Genomic DNA, 19923 nt, shown 5'->3' with positions numbered 1-19923 from the left:
ACACACACACACACACACACACACACACACTATTATTTGTATTTTTTGCACAATCAAGGCGGGCATGGCCACCTTCATTGCACTACTTGTCTCGTGTATGTATGTGACGAATAAATCTTTTGAATCTTGAAGCCCCACACAGCAAACTAACACTCTACTACAAGTCTTGCATGTTAAACGCACACTCTACTACAGGGGTGGCCAACAGAAATGACTGTGGTACCACAAAGAGCCACACCATATACCAGTGTTTCTCAACTTTTTTTTTCAGTCACGGCACCCTTCATGTGTTTATAGGTCTCACCCTCTGGCCTCTGAAGTTGCTAATGTCTTTTTTATTTGGGCCTCACAGGGTTAAAAGTACCCTGTGAGACCCACGGTTGCAAAATTACAAAATCACTTTTAGCCATTAAAAAAAAAAAGTCTGTAAATGTTTATTTAAAAATGTTTAAGCACATGTATAGTCAATTGGTCCTGTTGTTCAGCCTCACAATGCTATTTGATAGTAAATGTGTTTATATGTCCCACCCTCTGGCCTCTGAAGTTGCTAATGTCTTTTTAATTTGGGCCTCACAGGGTTAACCTCTTAAAGGCCAACTTGCAGGTTTGTATTTTTGTTCAATAAACAATGTGGACTAGGCCAACGGTGACTTTCATGAAGAAGGAAAAAAAGATTATTGAAATTGACCCAGTTTTAGCATTTTTATCAAACATTTTGTCTGCCCAACACAATCACCACGCACGTGGATATTTTAATCAATGGTTCATAACATGCACGTGTAATCGAAATGATGTCGTCACGGCAGGTACAGGGCACTCTGAGAGTCACACACAGCTAGTGGCAGGCAGAGAGCCTTGCTACTACTAGCCGAGTGATGAATGAAAATGTATCTGTTTCACCTAACAACACTATTGCTCCGTGATCATAGCCATCCATCTCTAAAGCTAACCACTATTTGTAAAAGCCACAACCACTTTATATTTGTAATAATGTAAATCATTGTGTCATTGTACATATTGTGTATACACCGTTAGAAGCTAACGTAGCTTAGCTTGGTAGCTATTGTTGTGCTAACAACATACCCCGACACCCAGCTTGTTAGCCAGCATGAATGCCCGATTTTAAATGGTTCTCTCCTCCTTGTATACCCTTGTCCTCACAAGTATTCTGCCAGGGAACTTATGGACATGACAATAGTAGTAGTTATAAGGTGTTTGATCATTGTGTCGTTGTACATATTGTGTATACACCGTTAGAAGCTAACGATAGCTATGAGCTAACTAACGCTACAAGCTCAAACACCCTACAACCACCACTATTGTCGCGTCCACAAGCTCCCCCGGCAGAACACCCGCGAGGACAAAGGCACACAAAGAGGAGAGAACCACCCCAAATCGGGCACTCATGCCGGCCAACAAGCCAGACGCCGCAGCACGTTGTTAGCACAATAGTAGCCCACTCGGTGCATCACAGTCACTGACTGTGATGCACCGAGTGGGCCTCCATTGATCAACATGCAGCAACGTGTAGCTTGCATGATGCGTGTGCAGTGCTTTGCCACACAGGTCTGAGAAGAGGACCTGTACATGATTTTACTCGTTCCCCAAACTCCTCTACATGCCCCGATCTAAAATAGTTCACGACAGTAGACATAATGCTAACGTTAGCCAACGCCATATATCCAGTAGTACTATGACCCGGACGGGCATAAGGCATAAGTTTCCTGACGTGACGTCACGGCCCTACTAGCGTCTGATAAGCTTTTTAATTTGCTCGTGCATGTTATTCGTGCGTGGACCTTTTTAACCATTTCTGAGTGGCATTTCCGGTGTCAAATGAAAAAAAAAAAAATGAAATTATATACCAATGATGTAAACTACCCATAATTGATCAGTAGGGTTTAACCTGCAAGTTGGCCTTTAAGCCCGAGATATACAGTAAAAGTGTATATTTTCAGCATTACGTTTGTTTACCAATGATTTTAACTGTTATTAGTGAAATATAAGATTATAGAAATCTCAGGGCATTGAGTCGGAAACCGGCGCATATTGACAGGAGGAAGTGGAGGAGCCAAAAGTGAGTGTAGTCTTTTGAAGGAAGAGACTTTCGAATTTCGAAAAACTATACCCAGCTCACGCCAGCCCCTGTCAATCATCTGACTTCTGGATTTACTTTTTAATTTCTCTTATTTTTTGGGATTATCTCCCACAAACCTGAACATTATTGCCATAAAACAGAACGCAGTTAGTTTCTCTACATTTCTGTGAATGTCTAGCAAAAAAACGGTGTTGCAATATGATGAAAAATGGAGAAATTTACATTATAAAAAAGATGGCAGAATTCAGTACTGTATCTACAAAACTCTGTTTAATCATCTTCCCTTTATTAATTTGCTTAGTTTTTCAAGTCTGGTAAATTTTAGCATGGTCAAAGATAATTTTTTTATATAATTGATATTCTCCTTTGGTTCATTACAATTTAAGCCTAGTAACAGACACAGTATTTCTGACACTGGGAATACATTCCCTGAGATCCATAGATGTCCCTAGATTCAGATACCAAGAACATGCAAATGGACCATTTAAAAAACAATCTGTAAATCTGTAAAACGTCCTTATGGAATGAGTGACCTACAAAAAATTCAAACAATTAAAAATGAAATAAAAAATATTATTATATTATATATATTTTTTTAATGGTTGGAAGAGCCACACATTGACGGGCAAAGAGCCACATGCGGCTCGCGAGCCGCGGGTTGGCCACCCCTGCTCTACTACAAGTCTCTCATGTTAAACTAACACTCTACTACAAGTCCTGCATGTTAAATCCGCTGCTGTAACACCGATTCTAAAGAAACCTGGTTTAGACCCAAACATTTTCAATAACCTCCGCCCCATCTCCAACCTGCCATTTCTCTCAAAAATCCTGGAAAAAGTAGTGGCTTCTCAGATTCATGCTCACCTCTCCAACAATAACCTCTATGAACAGTTCCAATCTGGTTTTCGCCCCGTCACAGCACAGAAACAGCCCTCCTCAAAATCACAAATGACCTACTGATGGCAGCTGACTCCGGACTATTATCCATCCTCATCCTCCTCGATCTAAGCGGCGTCTATACTTTCCATAGCCGCATTTCTGCAGGATGCTCTCTGATTGGCCACTGACTGACGCTCTCTGATTGGCCACTGACATGTTTGCCCAATCGCGTGACGAGCTGTGTCTTTGCCCATTTCCGCGTCGAACAGCCTGCAAACTACCTGGCGTTCTATCGCCATGCTCTAAGACAAACTCTAACCTTAACCAACTTCGAAAGAGTGCCTAAGCTTAACCGCCGAAAGAACTTGCCGTCACGCTCTAAGACACACTCTAACCTTAACCTACTTCGAAAGAGTGCCTAAGCCTAACCAGTGTAGAAACTGACGTCGGCCAATCAGAGAGTGTCCTGCAGAAATGCGGCTACGGAAAGTATAGACGCATCTAAGCGCCGCATTTGACACCATATCTCACTCCACCCTCCTTAACCGACTAGCCTCCATTGGAATCTCCCACACATCCCTAGACTGGTTCCATTCATATCTCTCTGGTCGTACTCAGTTAATTCAGTTAAAATCATTCACATCCCATCCCATTGACTATGAGGACGCGACCCCGGTCAGACGCCTCTGGTTTTAGCTCCGCAACGATGTACACACTTTTAGCTATTATGTTTGTTTTTTCTACTTTTTTATTTAAAGCAACACTGGCGGGTACGTCATACGACCGTCAGACACTTATGGACCTGAACCCCGGGCTCAAAGAGGAGTTTGGAGACACTTTTGACCTAGAATGGCCAGCAGAAATCAGACGGGAGAATGGCGGCAAGGAAAAGAACAAAGGCTACGGCAGGAGAAGACACAGAGGGAGACGTGGAGGTATCAGACTGAGAGTAAAAAGAGCTGCTTACCGCCCAGCAATTCCATCCATCTTTCTGGCGATTGGCGAATGCCCGTTCGTTGGAGGGTAGGATGGATGACCTAAGGGCGAGGGTCCGGTTCCAACGGGAGATGAGAGACATCAACATCATGTGTCTCACGGAGACATGGCTCACGGAGACATGGCTCACGTCGGCGACTCCGGACAAAAGCGTATCTCCCTCAGATGCCTTCACAGTATTACGTGCAGATCGCACCGCTGCCTCAGGAAAGAGCATCGGCGGCGGAGTCTGCCTCCTCACGAACAATTCCTGGGTTAATCCCGAGGGGGTGCATGTTCTCTCAAACTCGTGTTCCCCGGACATGGAACATATTTCTATCCTGTGTCGTCCGTTTCACCTCCCGAGGGAGTTCACCGCGGTCGTCATGACCGCCGTATATATTCCCCCACACGCGAATACGGGCAAAGCGCTGGGAGAACTACACGATTACCTCAACAGACACCAGATCAAACATCCAGACGCAGCGATGGTAGTGGCTGGCGATTTCAACCAGGCAAACCTGAGGAAAGTGATGCCGTCCTTTTTTCAGCACATCGCTTGCTCCACCAGAGGGAAAAACACTCGACCACTGTTATTCCCCGTTCAGAGCCGGCTACAAGGCAGTAGCCGCTCCGCCATTAACGGGGTCCACAAGCTCGAGCGACCACGACTCCATCTTGCTATTTCCGGCATATCAACAGAGATCACGTGACGCAGTCGTGTCACGTGAGACAAAGAAGTGGACCGACGAATCAGAGGCCACGCTCCAGGACGTGTTTACAGAAACGGATTGGGATATGTTCAAAGGAAGCGCCAGTGACGTCAGCGAGCTCGCAGACACAGTGGTGAGCTACATTACAACAATAGCCAATGGTATTGTCCCCAGAAAAACGGTGCGGATTTTCCCAAAGCACTATTAGAGCAGCTCTGAACTCTCGTACCACCGCCTACAACCTGGGTAGAGAGTCAGGAAACATGGAGGAGTATAAGGCTTCAGTCTATACTCTACGCAAGGCTGTTAAACTTGCTAAGAGGTCATATGCTGACAAACTGGAGACACAAATGGCACAAAACGACACAAGAGGATTATGGCAGGGACTGAAGACAATAACTGACTATAAAGTCAGCGCCCCCTCAATGGGGAGCGATGACGCCTCCCTCGCGGACAAGCTCAACATCTTCTACGCTCGGTTTGGTGTAGACAGTGGCGCTGCTGGCTCTCCGGCTAGTGACGTCACTGGCGCGCTGGCTGTTGTGGAGGGGGGGGGGCAACCGCGGGGGGGCGGGACGCTCTCTCGTTGTCGGAACACAGTGTGAGAAGAGCATTTATGCAGGTGAACACCAGGAAGGCTGCTGGCCCAGATGGCATAACAGGACGCATACTCAAGTCCTGTGCCAACCAGCTGGCCCCAGTGTTCACCGCCATATTTAATCAATCCCTGGCGGAGTCAGTGGTCCCTGCCTGCTTCAAGATGTCTACCATCATCCCTGTACCGAAGAAACCCTCCCCAACATGTCCAAATGACTACAGACCGGTGGCACTCACCTCTGTGGTCATGAAATGTTTCGAGAGGCTGGTCAAGGACCACATTTGTGCCTCCCTCCCCAGTGATATGGACCCTATGCAATTTGCATACAGGACAAACAGGTCCACCGACGACGCGGTCTCCCAGGTACTGCACAGCACCCTCTCGTACCTTGACCGTCAGAAGGGGGGCTATGTGAGACTGTTGTTCATTGACTACAGCTCAGCGTTCAACACCATAGTCCCCACCAGACTGGTGGACAAGCTGATCGAGCTAGGTCTGAGCTCCGCCCTGAGCGCCTGGGTACTGGACTTTCTGAGCGAAAGACCCCAGGCGGTCAGGGTGGGGGGTCAGACCTCCAACACCATCACCCTGAGCATCGGGTCCCCCCAGGGCTGTGTTCTGAGCCCCCTGCTGTACTCACTCTACACACACGACTGTGTGGCCAAGTTCAGCTCCAACTCCATAGTGAAGTTCGCAGACGACACGGTGGTGGTGGGGCTGATCTCGGACAACGACGAGAAGGCCTACCGGGAGGAGGTTGAGGTACTGGAACGCTGGTGCCAGGACAACAGCCTGCTCCTGAACATTGGTAAAACCAAGGAGCTGATCGTGGATTATAGGAGAGGACAGCACGAGACGCACACACCACTGATGATTAACGGGGCTACCGTGGACAGGGTGAGCAGCTTTAAGTACCTGGGGGTCCACATCTCAGAGGACCTGACATGGTCAACACACATAGACACAGTAGTAAAGAAGGCGAAACAGCGCCTCTACCACCTGAGACAGTTAAGGAAGTTCAGAGTATCGGGGAAGATACTCCAGTCCTTCTACTCTGTATGCTGTAGAGAGCATCCTGACCGGAAACATCACTGCCTGGTATGGAAACAGCACGGCACAGGACAAGAAGGCCCTACAGAGAGTGGTGCGCTCAGCCGAGCGTACCACAGGTATTGCACTACCCCCCCTGCAGGTTCTATACAACAAGAGGTGCAAATCCAGAGCCTGCAGGATAATGAAAGACCCTCACCACCCCAATAACAGCCTGTTTCAGCTGCTGAGGTCAGGCAGACGCCTGCGAACCCCAGCTACTAGGACAGAGCGGCTTAGGCTCAGCTTCTTCCCCCAGGCCATCAGAGCCATGAACAATGAACATTGAGTGCTCAGAACATTGAAACTGTCCACACACAAGCACACATGAACACACACACGACACGCACGCTGGGCACGCTCACACACGAGCAGCCACTTAACACTTTAACATGAGCGGGCACACACTCATGTCGCACACACGCACACTTATGTCCAAAGGAAAGGACACTTTAAATTAGAATAACAGGAACAGTGTATTGCACTACCAAAGCTAACTAGCATGTCCCATATGCTCTGTAAATAACTATGTACAGATACCGAGATGTCACTCCATGTTACCTGTTACCTGTTTACTGCACAATGTTGTTTTTTCATTTTTTGATTCTATTATATGTTGTACCACTGTATTGCACATCGTTGCGGGCAAGACCACCCGCATTTCATTGTATACCTGTATGCCGTGACAATTAAAACTCTTGACTTGACTTGACTTGATCCATCCCCCCTCTCCTCCAGTGTTCCCCAGGGCTCTGTCCTTGGCCCTATCCTCTTCATCATCTACCTCCTCCCACTTGGTCGGATTCTCCGTAAATACAACATCAATTTCAATTTACGCAGACGACACCTCCAAACCCACTTCCACCCTCCCTCCCTCTTCCCTCTGTGCCTGTTTACAGGAAATCAAATCCTGGTTCACTTCAAATTTCCTCAAACTAAACAGTGATAAAACAGAGGTAGTCCTCATTGGCTCCAAGTCCACACTCACCAAGCACCCCAGTTTCACCCTCACCATAGACAACTCCTTGGTTTCCCCTTCCCCCCAGGTCAAGAGTCTGGGTGTCGTCCTCGACAGCACCCCATCATTCCATTCCCACATCAATAACATCATCCGGTCCGCCTATTTCCACCTTCGCAACATCAACCGCCTCCTCCCTTCACTCACTCCCAACAGCGCCGCAATCCTGGTCCACTCCCTCGTCACTTCCCGCTTGGATTACTGCAACTCCCTTCTCTTTGGTCTCCCCCACAAACTCCTCCATAAGCTCCAACTGGTCCAGAACGCTGCTGCCCGTATAATCACCAGAACCCCGGTCATCAGTCACATCACCCCTGTCCTACGCCAACTACACTGGCTTCCCATTAAACACAGCATAGACTACAAGATCCTCCTCCATACATTCCAGGCCATCCACAACCTCGCCCCTCCATACCTGTCCGACCTCCTTCACATCAACATTCGCACCCGGTACCTCAGGTCTGCCTCCTCCATCAACCTGACCGTCCCCCCAGCCCGTCTGTCCACCATGGGGTCAAGAGCCTTCAGCTGCTCTGCCCCCCGCCTCTGGAACTCCCTCCCCCCCGACATCAGGAACATTGACTCCATCATCCCATTTAAAACCCACCTCAAAACCCACCTGTTTAGGCAGGCATATGTCTGATTATTTTTTTTTGTCTGCTTTTATATTTTAATGGATTGCGATTGTGAATTTAACTGTTTTTAAATTGTTGTACGGCGACCTTGAGTGCCTTGAAAGGCGCCTTATAAATAAAATGCATTATTAAATGAACACTCTACTACAAGCCTTTCGTGTCAAACTAACACTCTACTACAAGCCCTGCATGTTAAACGAACACTCTACTACAAGCCTTTCGTGTCAAACTAACACTACTACAAGCCCTGCTCATCAAACGAACACTCTACTACAAGCCTTTCGTGTCAAACTAACACTCTACTACAAGCCCTGCATGTTAAACTAACACTCTACTACAAGTCCTGCATGTTAAACTAACACTCTATTACAAGCCATGCTCATCAAACTAACACTCTACTACAAGTCCTGCATGTTAAACTAACACTCTACTACAAGCCATGCTCATCAAACTAACACTACTACAAGTCCTGCATGTCAAACTAACACTCTACTACAAGTCCTGCATGTTAAACTAACACTCTACTACAAGTCCTGCATGTCAAACTAACACTACTACAAGTCCTGCATGTCAAACTAACACTCTACTACAAGTCCTGCATATTAAACTAACACTCTACTATAAGTCCTGTATGTTAAACTAACACTCTACTACAAGTCCTGCATGTTAAACTAACACTACTACAAGTCCTGCATGTTAAACTAACACTACTACAAGTCCTGTATGTTAAACTAACACTCTACTACAAGTCCTGTATGTTAAACTAACACTCTACTACAAGTCCTGCATGTTAAACTAACACTCTACTACAAGCCCTGCATGTTAAACTAACACTACTACAAGCCCTGCATGTTAAACTAACACTCTACTACAAGTCCTGCATGTTAAACTAACACTCTACTACAAGCCCTGCTCATCAAACTAACACTCTACTACAAGTCCTGCATGTTAAACTAACACTCTACTACAAGTCCTGTATGTTAAACTAACACTCTACTACAAGTCCTGCATGTTAAACTAACACTCTACTACAAGCCCTGCATGTTAAACTAACACTCTACTACAAGTCCTGCATGTTAAACTAACACTCTACTACAAGCCCTGCTCATCAAACTAACACTCTACTACAAGTCCTGCATGTTAAACTAACACTCTACTACAAGTCCTGTATGTTAAACTAACACTCTACTACAAGTCCTGCATGTTAAACTAACACTCTACTACAAGTCCTGCATGTTAAACTAACACTCTACTACAAGCTCTGCATGTCAAACTAACACTCTACTACAGGGGTCTCAAACTTGCGGCCCGCGGGCCAATTGCGGCCCGCTGGATGATATTTTGCGGCCCCCTACTTGACATCAAAGTTTAGTGTTAGTGCTGCCCGTGCGCAAAAAAAAAAGTGCGCAACTTTTTTTTAACAAGCCCTGCATGTTAAACTAACACTCTACTACAAGCCTCTCGTGTCAAACTAACTTGATAAATGATCATTTACAGGAAAACAAAACACGTTTTATTGTTTTTAGCAAGGAGATCAAACAATACAATGATCAAATGTGTGCCTCTTTAAAACAAAAAGTAATTCATATTGTAAAGGCTTTGTTTAAAATCTTTTGCACAAAATTATTTCCCCCTTTTGTCTGTATCTTTTTTTTTGTAATTACACCTTTGTAATCCTTTATCTTGTTCAAAAATAATAATAATAATAATAATAATAATAAATAAATAAAATAGAAAACACCTACCTGCTCTTGGTGGAGCTGACGATGGACATCGGGTGGTTGAGATCATCTTTTACCACAATGATGTTATCCTGAAAATGATGGTTATGAATGTTACTCTAGTTAAATTAGTTAGTGATTCACTTTAAAGTTAGAGAGGAAATTGTGGTCAACTAGATACAGACTTTACTGATTATTGATATGTACGTATATTTTAAAATCTGTCAAATAAAATCAATCAACCAATCAATCAGCTTTATTTTTTGGTTGGAGTGACTCAAGCCCAAGTCATAATGACAAGTGTACACCTCTGGAAACTAACAATTAATTTAACAAGGGACAGTAGACATCATTACAGTAAATGTGGTACTGTAGGGTTTCCCAAATAAGACTAATTTCCATGGCAACCCCCTAGTTAACCCCAACTCTAAACCTTGCTTTACAATGATGACTGAATGAATATATTAGTTTCTCTCAATTCATGGTGGATTAAGTGTCACATGGATTATGATTGATGGACTGACCTTGTACTTGGTGGATTAAGTGTCACATGGATTATGATTGATGAACTACCTTGTACTTGGTGGATTAAGTGTCGCATGGATTATGATTGGTGGACTACCTTGTACTTGGTGGATTAAGTGTCACATGGATTATGATTGATGGACTACCTTGTACTTGGTGGATTAAGTGTCACATGGATTATGATTGATGGACTACCTTGTACTTGCGCAGCACAGAAGAGTGGTTCATGATCCTCTCTGTGTCGGCTCCGTCACGAGGCACCACCACGATCCCAAAGTCCCCCACGATCACCTCCATCTGAAGAACATGGAGTCAGTGTTGGGGAATCATTCACTGGTTCAATCATTAGTTTAACCCTTTCACTACCACACTACCAACGGGTTAACCCTTTCACTGTGACAATACAGAAGGTTAACCCTTTCACTGCCACATGACAATGGGTTAACCCTTTCACTACCACACTACAGATGGTTGGGGTTGAGGGTCATGGCTAGGGTGGGGTTATAGGGTTGGAGAAAGGGTTGGGGGTCGGTGGTTAGGGTGGGGTTGAGGGCTTACATCACTGTCCTTCCACAGTCCAGGGATGCAGAAGGACTCCAGAAGGTCACTTCCACACAGGAGCAAGATGCGCAACTCTACAGACAGATAAACAAGCAGGAAAGAGTGTAAACATAAACATTATGTTTACTCACTCTGTAAACATAAACGTGATGTTTACTGGAGTTTACACTCAGGAAGGAATAAAGATATTCTTATGGAACTCTTCAAATCAGAAAGGCTCTATGACGTCATCGTCAAAGTGAGACTTTGTGTAATGATGTATGAAACACAACATGAAACTAATTATACATAATTATATAAATGAACAAAAAACAACACCACTCATTTCAAAATTGAGTCAAGAAGGCTTGAATCATCATTCCATCATCATGTAATATAGACAACCATCATCATCAAGGCTAAGTGTCTCCATTTTGGAAATGAGTCGTGAGTAAAGCCCTTCTCTAATGTGAACGTTGCTGAAGTCTCGTTTGAGATGGAGATGTAAGCAGAAGGACAACTCACCGATTTCCTCATATCTCATTGCAGTTCCCAGGTTGGCATTTTCATCTTTCAGAATGAAACACAATAAAGTAAATCATTGATTTTAACCATGATTCATTCAAAGATGAGCCCTGGCATATATATATATACAGATGGAGCAAACATCTCTGTCAACCATTCTACCGGCGACTGTGGCTCTGGAACGCTTTGCATGACGCGGTTTCTCCAAAAAAGGCCTCCGTGTTGGTAAGCCTGTGCCAGAGCATCCATTACATTTTTCATTGCATGTGTGCACCTTTGGAAACCTATTTCAGAACCAGGGGCAATGTTCCTTCTAACGTGCGCGCGCGTGCACATGGCAAAACGCTCCCATGCACATCTGAAATCTGTCACGCACAGAGACTTTTGTGTAAAATATGCATGTAGTTAAATTGACTGGCGCGTTGCACCGAATACTACGGTACCCTGTTGTGTGTGACGTTACCCAGAGAAGCCCCGCTTTCAGTGCCTTGTGGGCGTCGCTACTGCGCTCACACACAACAGATGAGGAAGCGGACAGATCCGACCAGCCTTGATTCTGCTCACAATGCCAAATACGAAAATGTACATTACAGATGAACTGCAGAGAAAATTCCCAATTTACCGTCCCGGTCGAGACTAATTGGAAGCGGAGTGCAATGCGTGCAAAGCTTGACCATATGTTTCTGTGTCTAATGAAGATGCTGGCGATCTCAAAGCTCACATGGACACAGAAAAACATTACAAATAAAGCTGTGCGAGGCGAGAGTTTGTTAATGGCAAAGTTGACCGAATTGATTGAAGCATGCAGCTATACAGAGAGAGAAAGAAAATTATTTAAAACTATTTTGATGCCTCAAAATTATGTTTTGGTTTGATAAGATGCTTATGATACAATCATTCTAAGGATTATGTGTGTAATAAATTATTTTTGTACACTAATTGCAACAAATCTGAAACTGCATAGTGCACTTTTAAGTATCTTTGTGAGGTTACTGTTTTATAATTTACATTACATTGAAAAGATACAAAGAGATATATTTTTTAAAGCTGGATTTTCTAATACAGAAGAGGTATTATTTAGAACATTACTTCATATTTTTCTTGTTATTTATTTTGTCCAGTAAGACTTGAAAATATGTATTATTTTGTCATAGGTTGATTTTGTTATTTTCTTGAGATTTGTCAAATAGATTACTTTAGGCATAATACAGCATCTTGAGTAACTTTGGTTATAGAGAGATATTATTTTGTTATATAAAATATAAACAATAATTGTATATCCATACAGAGGAGGCATACTTTAAATATATTAAAATGATAAGGCATTAGGGTGCGGACAGTCCCGATATTGGGACGTTTGTCCTGCGTCCCGCTACAACATAACAATGTCGCGCAATAAAATAAAAAAATAAATAAAAATATTTTATTTTATTTTTATAATTTTATTATTATTCAAATATTATTATTTAATTTTTTTTTAAATGTTGTTAATTTAATGCCACGTTCGAATACCCTCTTATATTTAAAAAATAAAAAAATTGGGCGACGTCAAACGAATGCACAGCCGAGCGTTGCAGCTCGACTTGAGTCTTGCGAGCCTGTCACTGTCAGACAGTCCAAGGCCGAGGCAGCTGCAGTGTGTGAGACGTCAGTCATACCCGATGTTTCTGCAGAATAGCGCCTAAAGATTTTTTACGACGCAGTGCTTGAAGTTGAGGGGGATGACACAACTGTCTGAGCTTTTCCAGCTCATGACCAGTCTAAGACTGAAACTTGAACAACGATCAAAGGACCGTTATTTTGGATTCGAGACCAGTGCTCTTATGCAGAGGTTTCCTACCACACAGGCTGCTGCGATCGAACAGGACTTTTTAATTTTCTATCAGAGAGCGCTCGCTTACCTAGACAAATAGTTTGATTTCTCTGATCAGAATTACCTGAAACAGGTGTCATGCTTGGCTCTCAAGAAGAGAGCATTCGGGGGGGGGCTCCAGTAGCTCACCGCATATCTCGGCGCTATTTCTGCGTCGGGGAAAACCGTGCTGCGTCACGGATCTGGTGGACTCCGAGTTCGATTCCCGGACCCGCCGTCATTTGCCAGAATGTCTTCCCCTGCTCTATATCCCGTTTCACCCTGTATCTGTCGGTCATGCTTGACCAGAAAAGCGATAAACGCTAAAAAAAAAAGTAAAAAAAAAAAAAAAAAAAAAAAGAAGAGAGCATTCAGCTTCCAAGAGCTTCGCGAAGCAGCTGAAGCTCTTAATATCAGCAGCAAACTGGACTCTGCATTGTTTAAAAATTGTTGTGGGTTCACCAGACACATATTGCGGAGACTGTGCTGTCTCACCTTTTCTTTATGTTATATAGGGTTTGTGGAGACTTTGGGTCTCATCCTTTTTGTTATATGAGTAACTGAGTGATCCGCTATTCACAATAAAAACATTATATTATATTGTGAAGATCAACCATCGCATTCCGTCTCCTCTCTTCTACACTTCACTGCTAATAATGCTCAGGAAAAGATGGCTGAAAAGACTTAGCTCCTGCTCTTTCTATTAATGGAGTGATTTTATCAGCTTGGATACCAAGATTGATGGTTACCTGCTTAATGATAAAAGTGTGATTAAATAAAGATGTTGGTGACATAGACAGTAGCGGCTGAGAAGGTGATTGGTGAAGCATCTATACAGTTTAATAAGATTAATAACAAAATGTAGCTTACCGTCTGCGTCGAATATGAAATAAAGGCATTTAAATAATAAATACATTTCTTAAATTTTAATTAGCAAAAAGAAAAAAGAAAAATCTCCCCCCCCCCCCCTCACCTACGTGTCCCGCATTGTCCCGCAAAAGCAGTGCTGCTGTCCTGCGACTGAACCATTTTGACCTGGTCACCCTATAAGGCATCTTTGAGTAAACTTCGAGTATCATTAAGTATCTTGAGGCTGAAGGCAGAGTGTCCTCTTTTTAAAATGAAGTCGCATGATAATTCACTTAATAAAATAATGACAAGTCAGCCTCTGTATCGTCAATCAATGGTCAAATAAATATTTGATTAAGGAATATAATATGCCTTTTTTTATTATTTCTGTGTATCAGCTAAATGTATAGATTTTTATGTTAGACATTGAGGGAAATTAAGATTCTCAGATTTTTTACAAACCGCCGCTTATCAACTAACCGGTTAATTGGCAGGTGCACGTATGTTGCTCAGTAGTTGCTGATGTCTGCTCAGGAGGTTTGAGTGTTTGCTCAGACCGAAAAGAAATTAGAGGGAACATTGACCAGGGGTGTAAAGTACCCATTGATTAAAGCGGTGGCGTTCTAGAGCCCTCTCGCGCATTAAGCGATGGCGCAGAATGAGTTAATCAGGCGGCCGAACTTTATTTAAAAACAGCCAATCAAATCCCCATCAATGGAAAATGAACCCGCCCATACCCATGCTGATTGGTCCTTGTGCAAGACTAGAAAGCGGGGATCTTTGATTAAACACCTGCTATCAGAAGAATAGACAGTCAGAGTGACAAGCTACAGAAGATGGCCACAAACTATAGTACAAGTGATGAAGAGGATGAAACGGTCGGCATGGACGGACAAGACTAGTGCGACGGATCTTATTGGTCTACTCTGCGTTGTGTGTTAAAGGGGGGAGGGGGCTCCCGAGGGGGAGTCGAACAGGGGGCTCCCGCTCCGCGGGCGACGACATAGACCGCTGCACTAAGTGAATCCACTGCCAAGTACCGTACCTATGCGTCTATTAACCCTGTTATGAGGAAGTGAGTTTAACTTCCCAGCCCGCTTACTGCCACAGTCACTTCTCAACACACCTGTTTCTGTGACTGTGGATATACTCACGGGCACCGGTTACACTCACCTCCCTAAACTCACGCCCCTCAGAACATCCGGGTCACTGGGCACCACTGTGACGGATCTTATTGGTCTACTCTGCGTTGTGTGTTAAAGGCTGATGTCCCGAGGGGGAGTCGAACAGGGGGCTCCCGCTCCGCGGGCGACGACATAGACCGCTGCACTAAGAAGTGAATCCACTCCTAAGTACCGTACCTATGAGTCTATTAACCCTGTTATGAGGAAGTGAGTTTAACTTCCCAGCCCGCTTACTGCCCCAGTCACTTATCAACACACCTGTTTCTGTGACTGTGGATATACTCACGGGCACCCGTTACACTAGCACCCATGGCCCTATCTCCATGAAATGTTCTCTTTGGCCGCAGTCAACACTGATTCTTATAGAATGAAGAGTCTCCTTTGCCTCCCCCGATCCCATGAAATTTCTGCCTTCAAAAATTCTCCATCGAATTTGAAGAAACATGTATTTTTTTACTTTTACTTTTTAGTACTCAAGTACAGTACATTTAAAAGTAGAAACTTTTTTACTTTTACTCAAGTGTGTTTTTAGCCAGATACTCTGACTTTTACTTGAGTAAGATTTTGAGACGATACCCATACTTTCACTTAAGTATAATTTCTGGGTACTTTTTACACCCCTGCATAGGTTTGGAAACCTATTTCAGAACGCACTGCTTCTATTCTATCCACACTGCATCTAATCTATTCACACTGAGTCTAATCTATCCACACTGCTTCTATTCTATCCACACTGCATCTAATCTATCCACACTGCATCTAATCTATCCACACTGCTTCTATTCTATCCACACTGCATCTAATCTATCCACACTGCGTCTAATCTATCCACACTGCTTCTATTCTATCCACGCTGCTTCTATTCTATCCACGCTGCTTCTATTCTATCCACGCTGCATCTAATCTATCCACGCTGCATCTATTCTATCCACACTGCTTCTATTCTATCCACGCTGCATCTATTCTATCCACGCTGCATCTATTCTATCCACGCTGCATCTATTCTATCCACGCTGCTTCTATTCTATCCACGCTGCTTCTATTCTATCCACGCTGCTTCTATTCTATCCACGCTGCTTCCATTCTATCCACGCTGCTTCTATTCTATCCACGCTGCATCTATTCTATCCACGCTGCTTCTATTCTATCCACGCTGCGTCTATTCTATCCACGCTGCGTCTATTCTATCCACGCTGCGTCAATTCTATCCACGCTGCTTCAATTCTATCCACGCTGCGTCTATTCTATCCATGCTGCGTCTATTCTATCCACGCTGGTTCTATTCTATCCACGCTGGTTCTATTCTATCCACGCTGCGTCTTCAGTTCCACGCACTACTCGGTTATTCACCTTGCCTCAATCTGTCGTCATCTTTCCTGATCACATTAACACATTGACCGCCAGCAGGGGGTGCTGATCCCCCCTTCATCGCCAGGTCTTTATTCAATGGATATAGTTTTAGACTGCGACATTTGCGAGTGCTTAAAATATATTTTATATTATATCTATGGGTCTAATAACGCTGTCGACTGTCAGTGAGTTGCTTCCAGTCAACATGCCCAAAACAGATTGTTTTTTCATCCGTACATTTCCGTTTTATACCGTTTTGAATACAGTATGGTTTGGGTGCTTTTGAGTAATTCCAGGAAAAAGACGAGAAAAAGGCATTTTACTGTAATCCAGTCATCACGTTGTAATTTTTCGGCCGATTATCTAATCATCCTGAAATCAACGCTAGATTATCATTATTATATCTCGTTGTGCATACATGAAATGACCGTTGTAGCGGGGCGCCCCGCTACAGGCCCCCCCCCCCCCCACCGCAGTCAACGGTAATAAGCACATACACTTACACACAGATAGCTGTGATCGCGGTAGAAATAAATGTCAGATCAACGATCAAATGTATGTATAGTGTTCTTACCTTGTATCTGATGTAATGCAAAAGAAATAATCCAAATATCTGATCGCATTTCTAAATACTGCTCGTGGAGCTCCGTACCACACTACCGACCGTTTCACAATGACGGGCGGGCGGGGTTACTGTTCAATGCCATCGTTGTATAGAACTGGCTCGCCTGAGTATTTAAACCCCGCCCGCCCAGCTCAGATCGGCTCCTAAAATACACCAGCCCATTTTCAATGAGATGTAATAGCTCCGCATGGCAGTAGAGGGCGGTGTTGACCGTCTGCCAGCTCAGACAGGGTCTGAAGGGTATTCCAGAGGCTGCAGCTCTGAATTATGAATAGATAGTGAATTAACGATATAACTATCCAAAAAACTAGTTCACTCGTTTCTGGCGCTGAACGCATGGCGGGCAATAACGAGTTAACTTGTTTCCGGCACAGATTGTGTTAACAATGACTACAGTCCCCACAAGTATCACATACAGTAAACACAACATAGGTGTAACCTGAGTGCCCCCTACTGGGTGAGTATTGTAATTGTGTAACCTGGTGTAACCTGAGTGCCCCCTACTGGGTGAGTATTGTTATTGTGTAACCTGGTGTAACCTGAACGCCCCCTACTGGGTGAGTATTGTTATTGTGCAACCTGGTGTAACCTGAGCGCCCCTACTGGGTGAGTATTGTTATTGTGTAACCTGAGCGCCCCCTACTGGGTGAGTATTGTTATTGTGCAACCTGGTGTAACCTGAGCGGCCCCTACTGGTCCAGTATTGTTATTGTGTAACCTGAGCGCCCCCTACTGGTCCAGTATTGTTATTGTGTAACCTGAGCGCCCCCTACTGGTTGAGTATTGTTATTGTGTAACCGCCCTCTACTGGTTGAGTATTGTTATTGTGTAACCTGAGCGCCCCCTACTGGTTGAGTATTGTTATTTTGTAACCTGGTGTAGCCTGAGCGCCCCCTACTGATCCAGTATTGTTATTGTATAACCTTGTCTAACCTGAGCGCCCGATACTGTTCCAGTATTGTTATTGTGTAACCTTGTGTAACCTGAGCGCCCCCTATTGGGTGAGTATTGTTATTGTGTAACCTGGTGTAACCTGAGCGCCCCCTACTGGGTGAGTATTGTACACACTGGTATTTCTGTACAGGGGAGGAGTTTAATTCCAAAATTAGACTAAATATATATATTTTTTTATAGGTTACCTACCCTTCCAACATGACAAAATAGTTGTGCTTTTGAGGGTAGAATCATCAAAACAATATTTTCTGATCAATTTGAGTAACCTTTTCTTTCCTCTTCAAAAATGGATATAGAGCATTCTGGAATGAAAACCTTCTCCTTGTCGTTCTGTACATATCTCTGGAAGTTGTTGTAACTTGGTGCTACTTACCCACAAAGGTGAAACGATCAATGTGAGGACGAACACAGCAGATCTTCCCCAGACTCTCACTCATCTTTCCCCACAGCTTGACTGGACATGTGAGAGAGGGAGGAGGACAGTCTGTGAAGCCCGTCGAGGCAACTTGTTGTTGTGATTTTTTGGGCTACAGTCAAATACATTTGACTTGACTTGACACCCACTTATAAATATAGTTTTAGACAGGTAAGCAGACACCACATCGATTTCTTGGAACACATTGTCCTTCTCTTTCCCCAATCGATAAATAAATCTATGTTTTTGTATAGTATAGTTAGTATAGTATAGTTACATATAGCATAACTGTATATTGTATAGTAGTGTACTGTATATAGGACTCATTACCTTTAATTCGTAAGCTTAGCATTGTATAGTATTTTATCTTAGTACCTTACCTTTTATCATGTCTATCTATTATCTATTCTATTTTATTCTATTATTATTTGTATTCTTTTGCACAATCAAGGCGGGCATGGCCACCTTCATTTCACTACATGTCTTGTGTATGTATGTGACTAATAAATCTCTTGAATCTTGAATCTCGATTCCAAAGATATTTCAACTGGAGGACTCATGGGGGGGGTTAAGAGTTGTTATATTTAACACGTCAACCAAGGTCTGACCAAAAAAAGAAAGAAAGAAACAAACACCCACAGAACTCTTGTGTGTGATTCAACATTATACTCACTGGCTGTAGGCTTGTGGGCCATGATGTTGTTGTGGTTTTGGTAGATGGGCGGAGTCTCATTCTGTGGCTGACCAATCACAGGAGTCGTGGACGGCGTGTTCACATTGGACAGGATGCAGCCGGTGACTCTCTGAATAAAACAAATCAAATCAACAAACAACAACAGCAAAGAAAAACAAGCATGAAACTGTTCAGATCCGGGCGGCTAAGTGGCGCAGTGGGCAAGGCGCTCGCCACTAACGCAGGAGATGCTGGGTTCGAGCCCAGCTCTCGCCGTTGCTTCCGGCTTGGCTGGTCGTTCATACTAATACAATTGGCAGTATTAGGGGGTGGGAAAGCCGGTGGGTGTGGATCGGACGCTGTGGACAGCGACTCCTACAGGTCGGTTGGTGCGCCTGTACAGCAGAATCAGGAAGCAACGCGGGCAGCGTGAGCCTCCCACACGTTACTCCTCGCCACTGAGAGATCGCGCTGTACAGGTGAAAAGATGCGACAGCTGCCTCCTCGTGTACCGGAGGGGACACGTGATGCAAGGCTTGGTCCACATTGCAGCCGACCAGTGGGAAGCATGGTCCAACAACGTTCAAGACAGGGGAGGGTAGAATTGGATAATACGAAATTGGGATGGGAGAAAAATTTAAAATGGGGAGAAAAAGTAGAAAAATAATTAAGAAACTGTTCAGATCCACATGGCGTGTAGCTAGT

General features: G+C 44.0%; 1 protein-coding gene across 1 annotated transcript in view; it reads right to left on the bottom strand.

Moving 5' to 3' along the window:
• nmnat2 (nicotinamide nucleotide adenylyltransferase 2) overlaps positions 1–19923 on the bottom strand; it is a 45154-nt gene that overhangs the window by 892 nt on the left and 24339 nt on the right. The window contains exons 5-10 of the mRNA XM_084320069.1: positions 19219–19348; positions 18504–18584; positions 11317–11361; positions 10810–10886; positions 10447–10548; positions 9751–9818 (exon numbers count right to left, since the gene is read on the bottom strand). Of these exons, the coding sequence (XP_084176195.1) occupies positions 9751–9818; positions 10447–10548; positions 10810–10886; positions 11317–11361; positions 18504–18584; positions 19219–19348 (503 nt within the window). The remainder of the gene's footprint in view (positions 1–9750; positions 9819–10446; positions 10549–10809; positions 10887–11316; positions 11362–18503; positions 18585–19218; positions 19349–19923) is intronic.

Source organism: Notolepis coatsorum, assembly GCF_963971535.1.
Source record: "Notolepis coatsorum genome assembly, chromosome: 8".
In the NCBI taxonomy this organism is placed as follows: Eukaryota; Metazoa; Chordata; class Actinopteri; order Aulopiformes; family Paralepididae; genus Notolepis; species Notolepis coatsorum.
The sequence above is the reverse complement of the archived record's forward strand: the minus strand, read 5'-3'. Positions and strand labels throughout refer to the sequence as shown.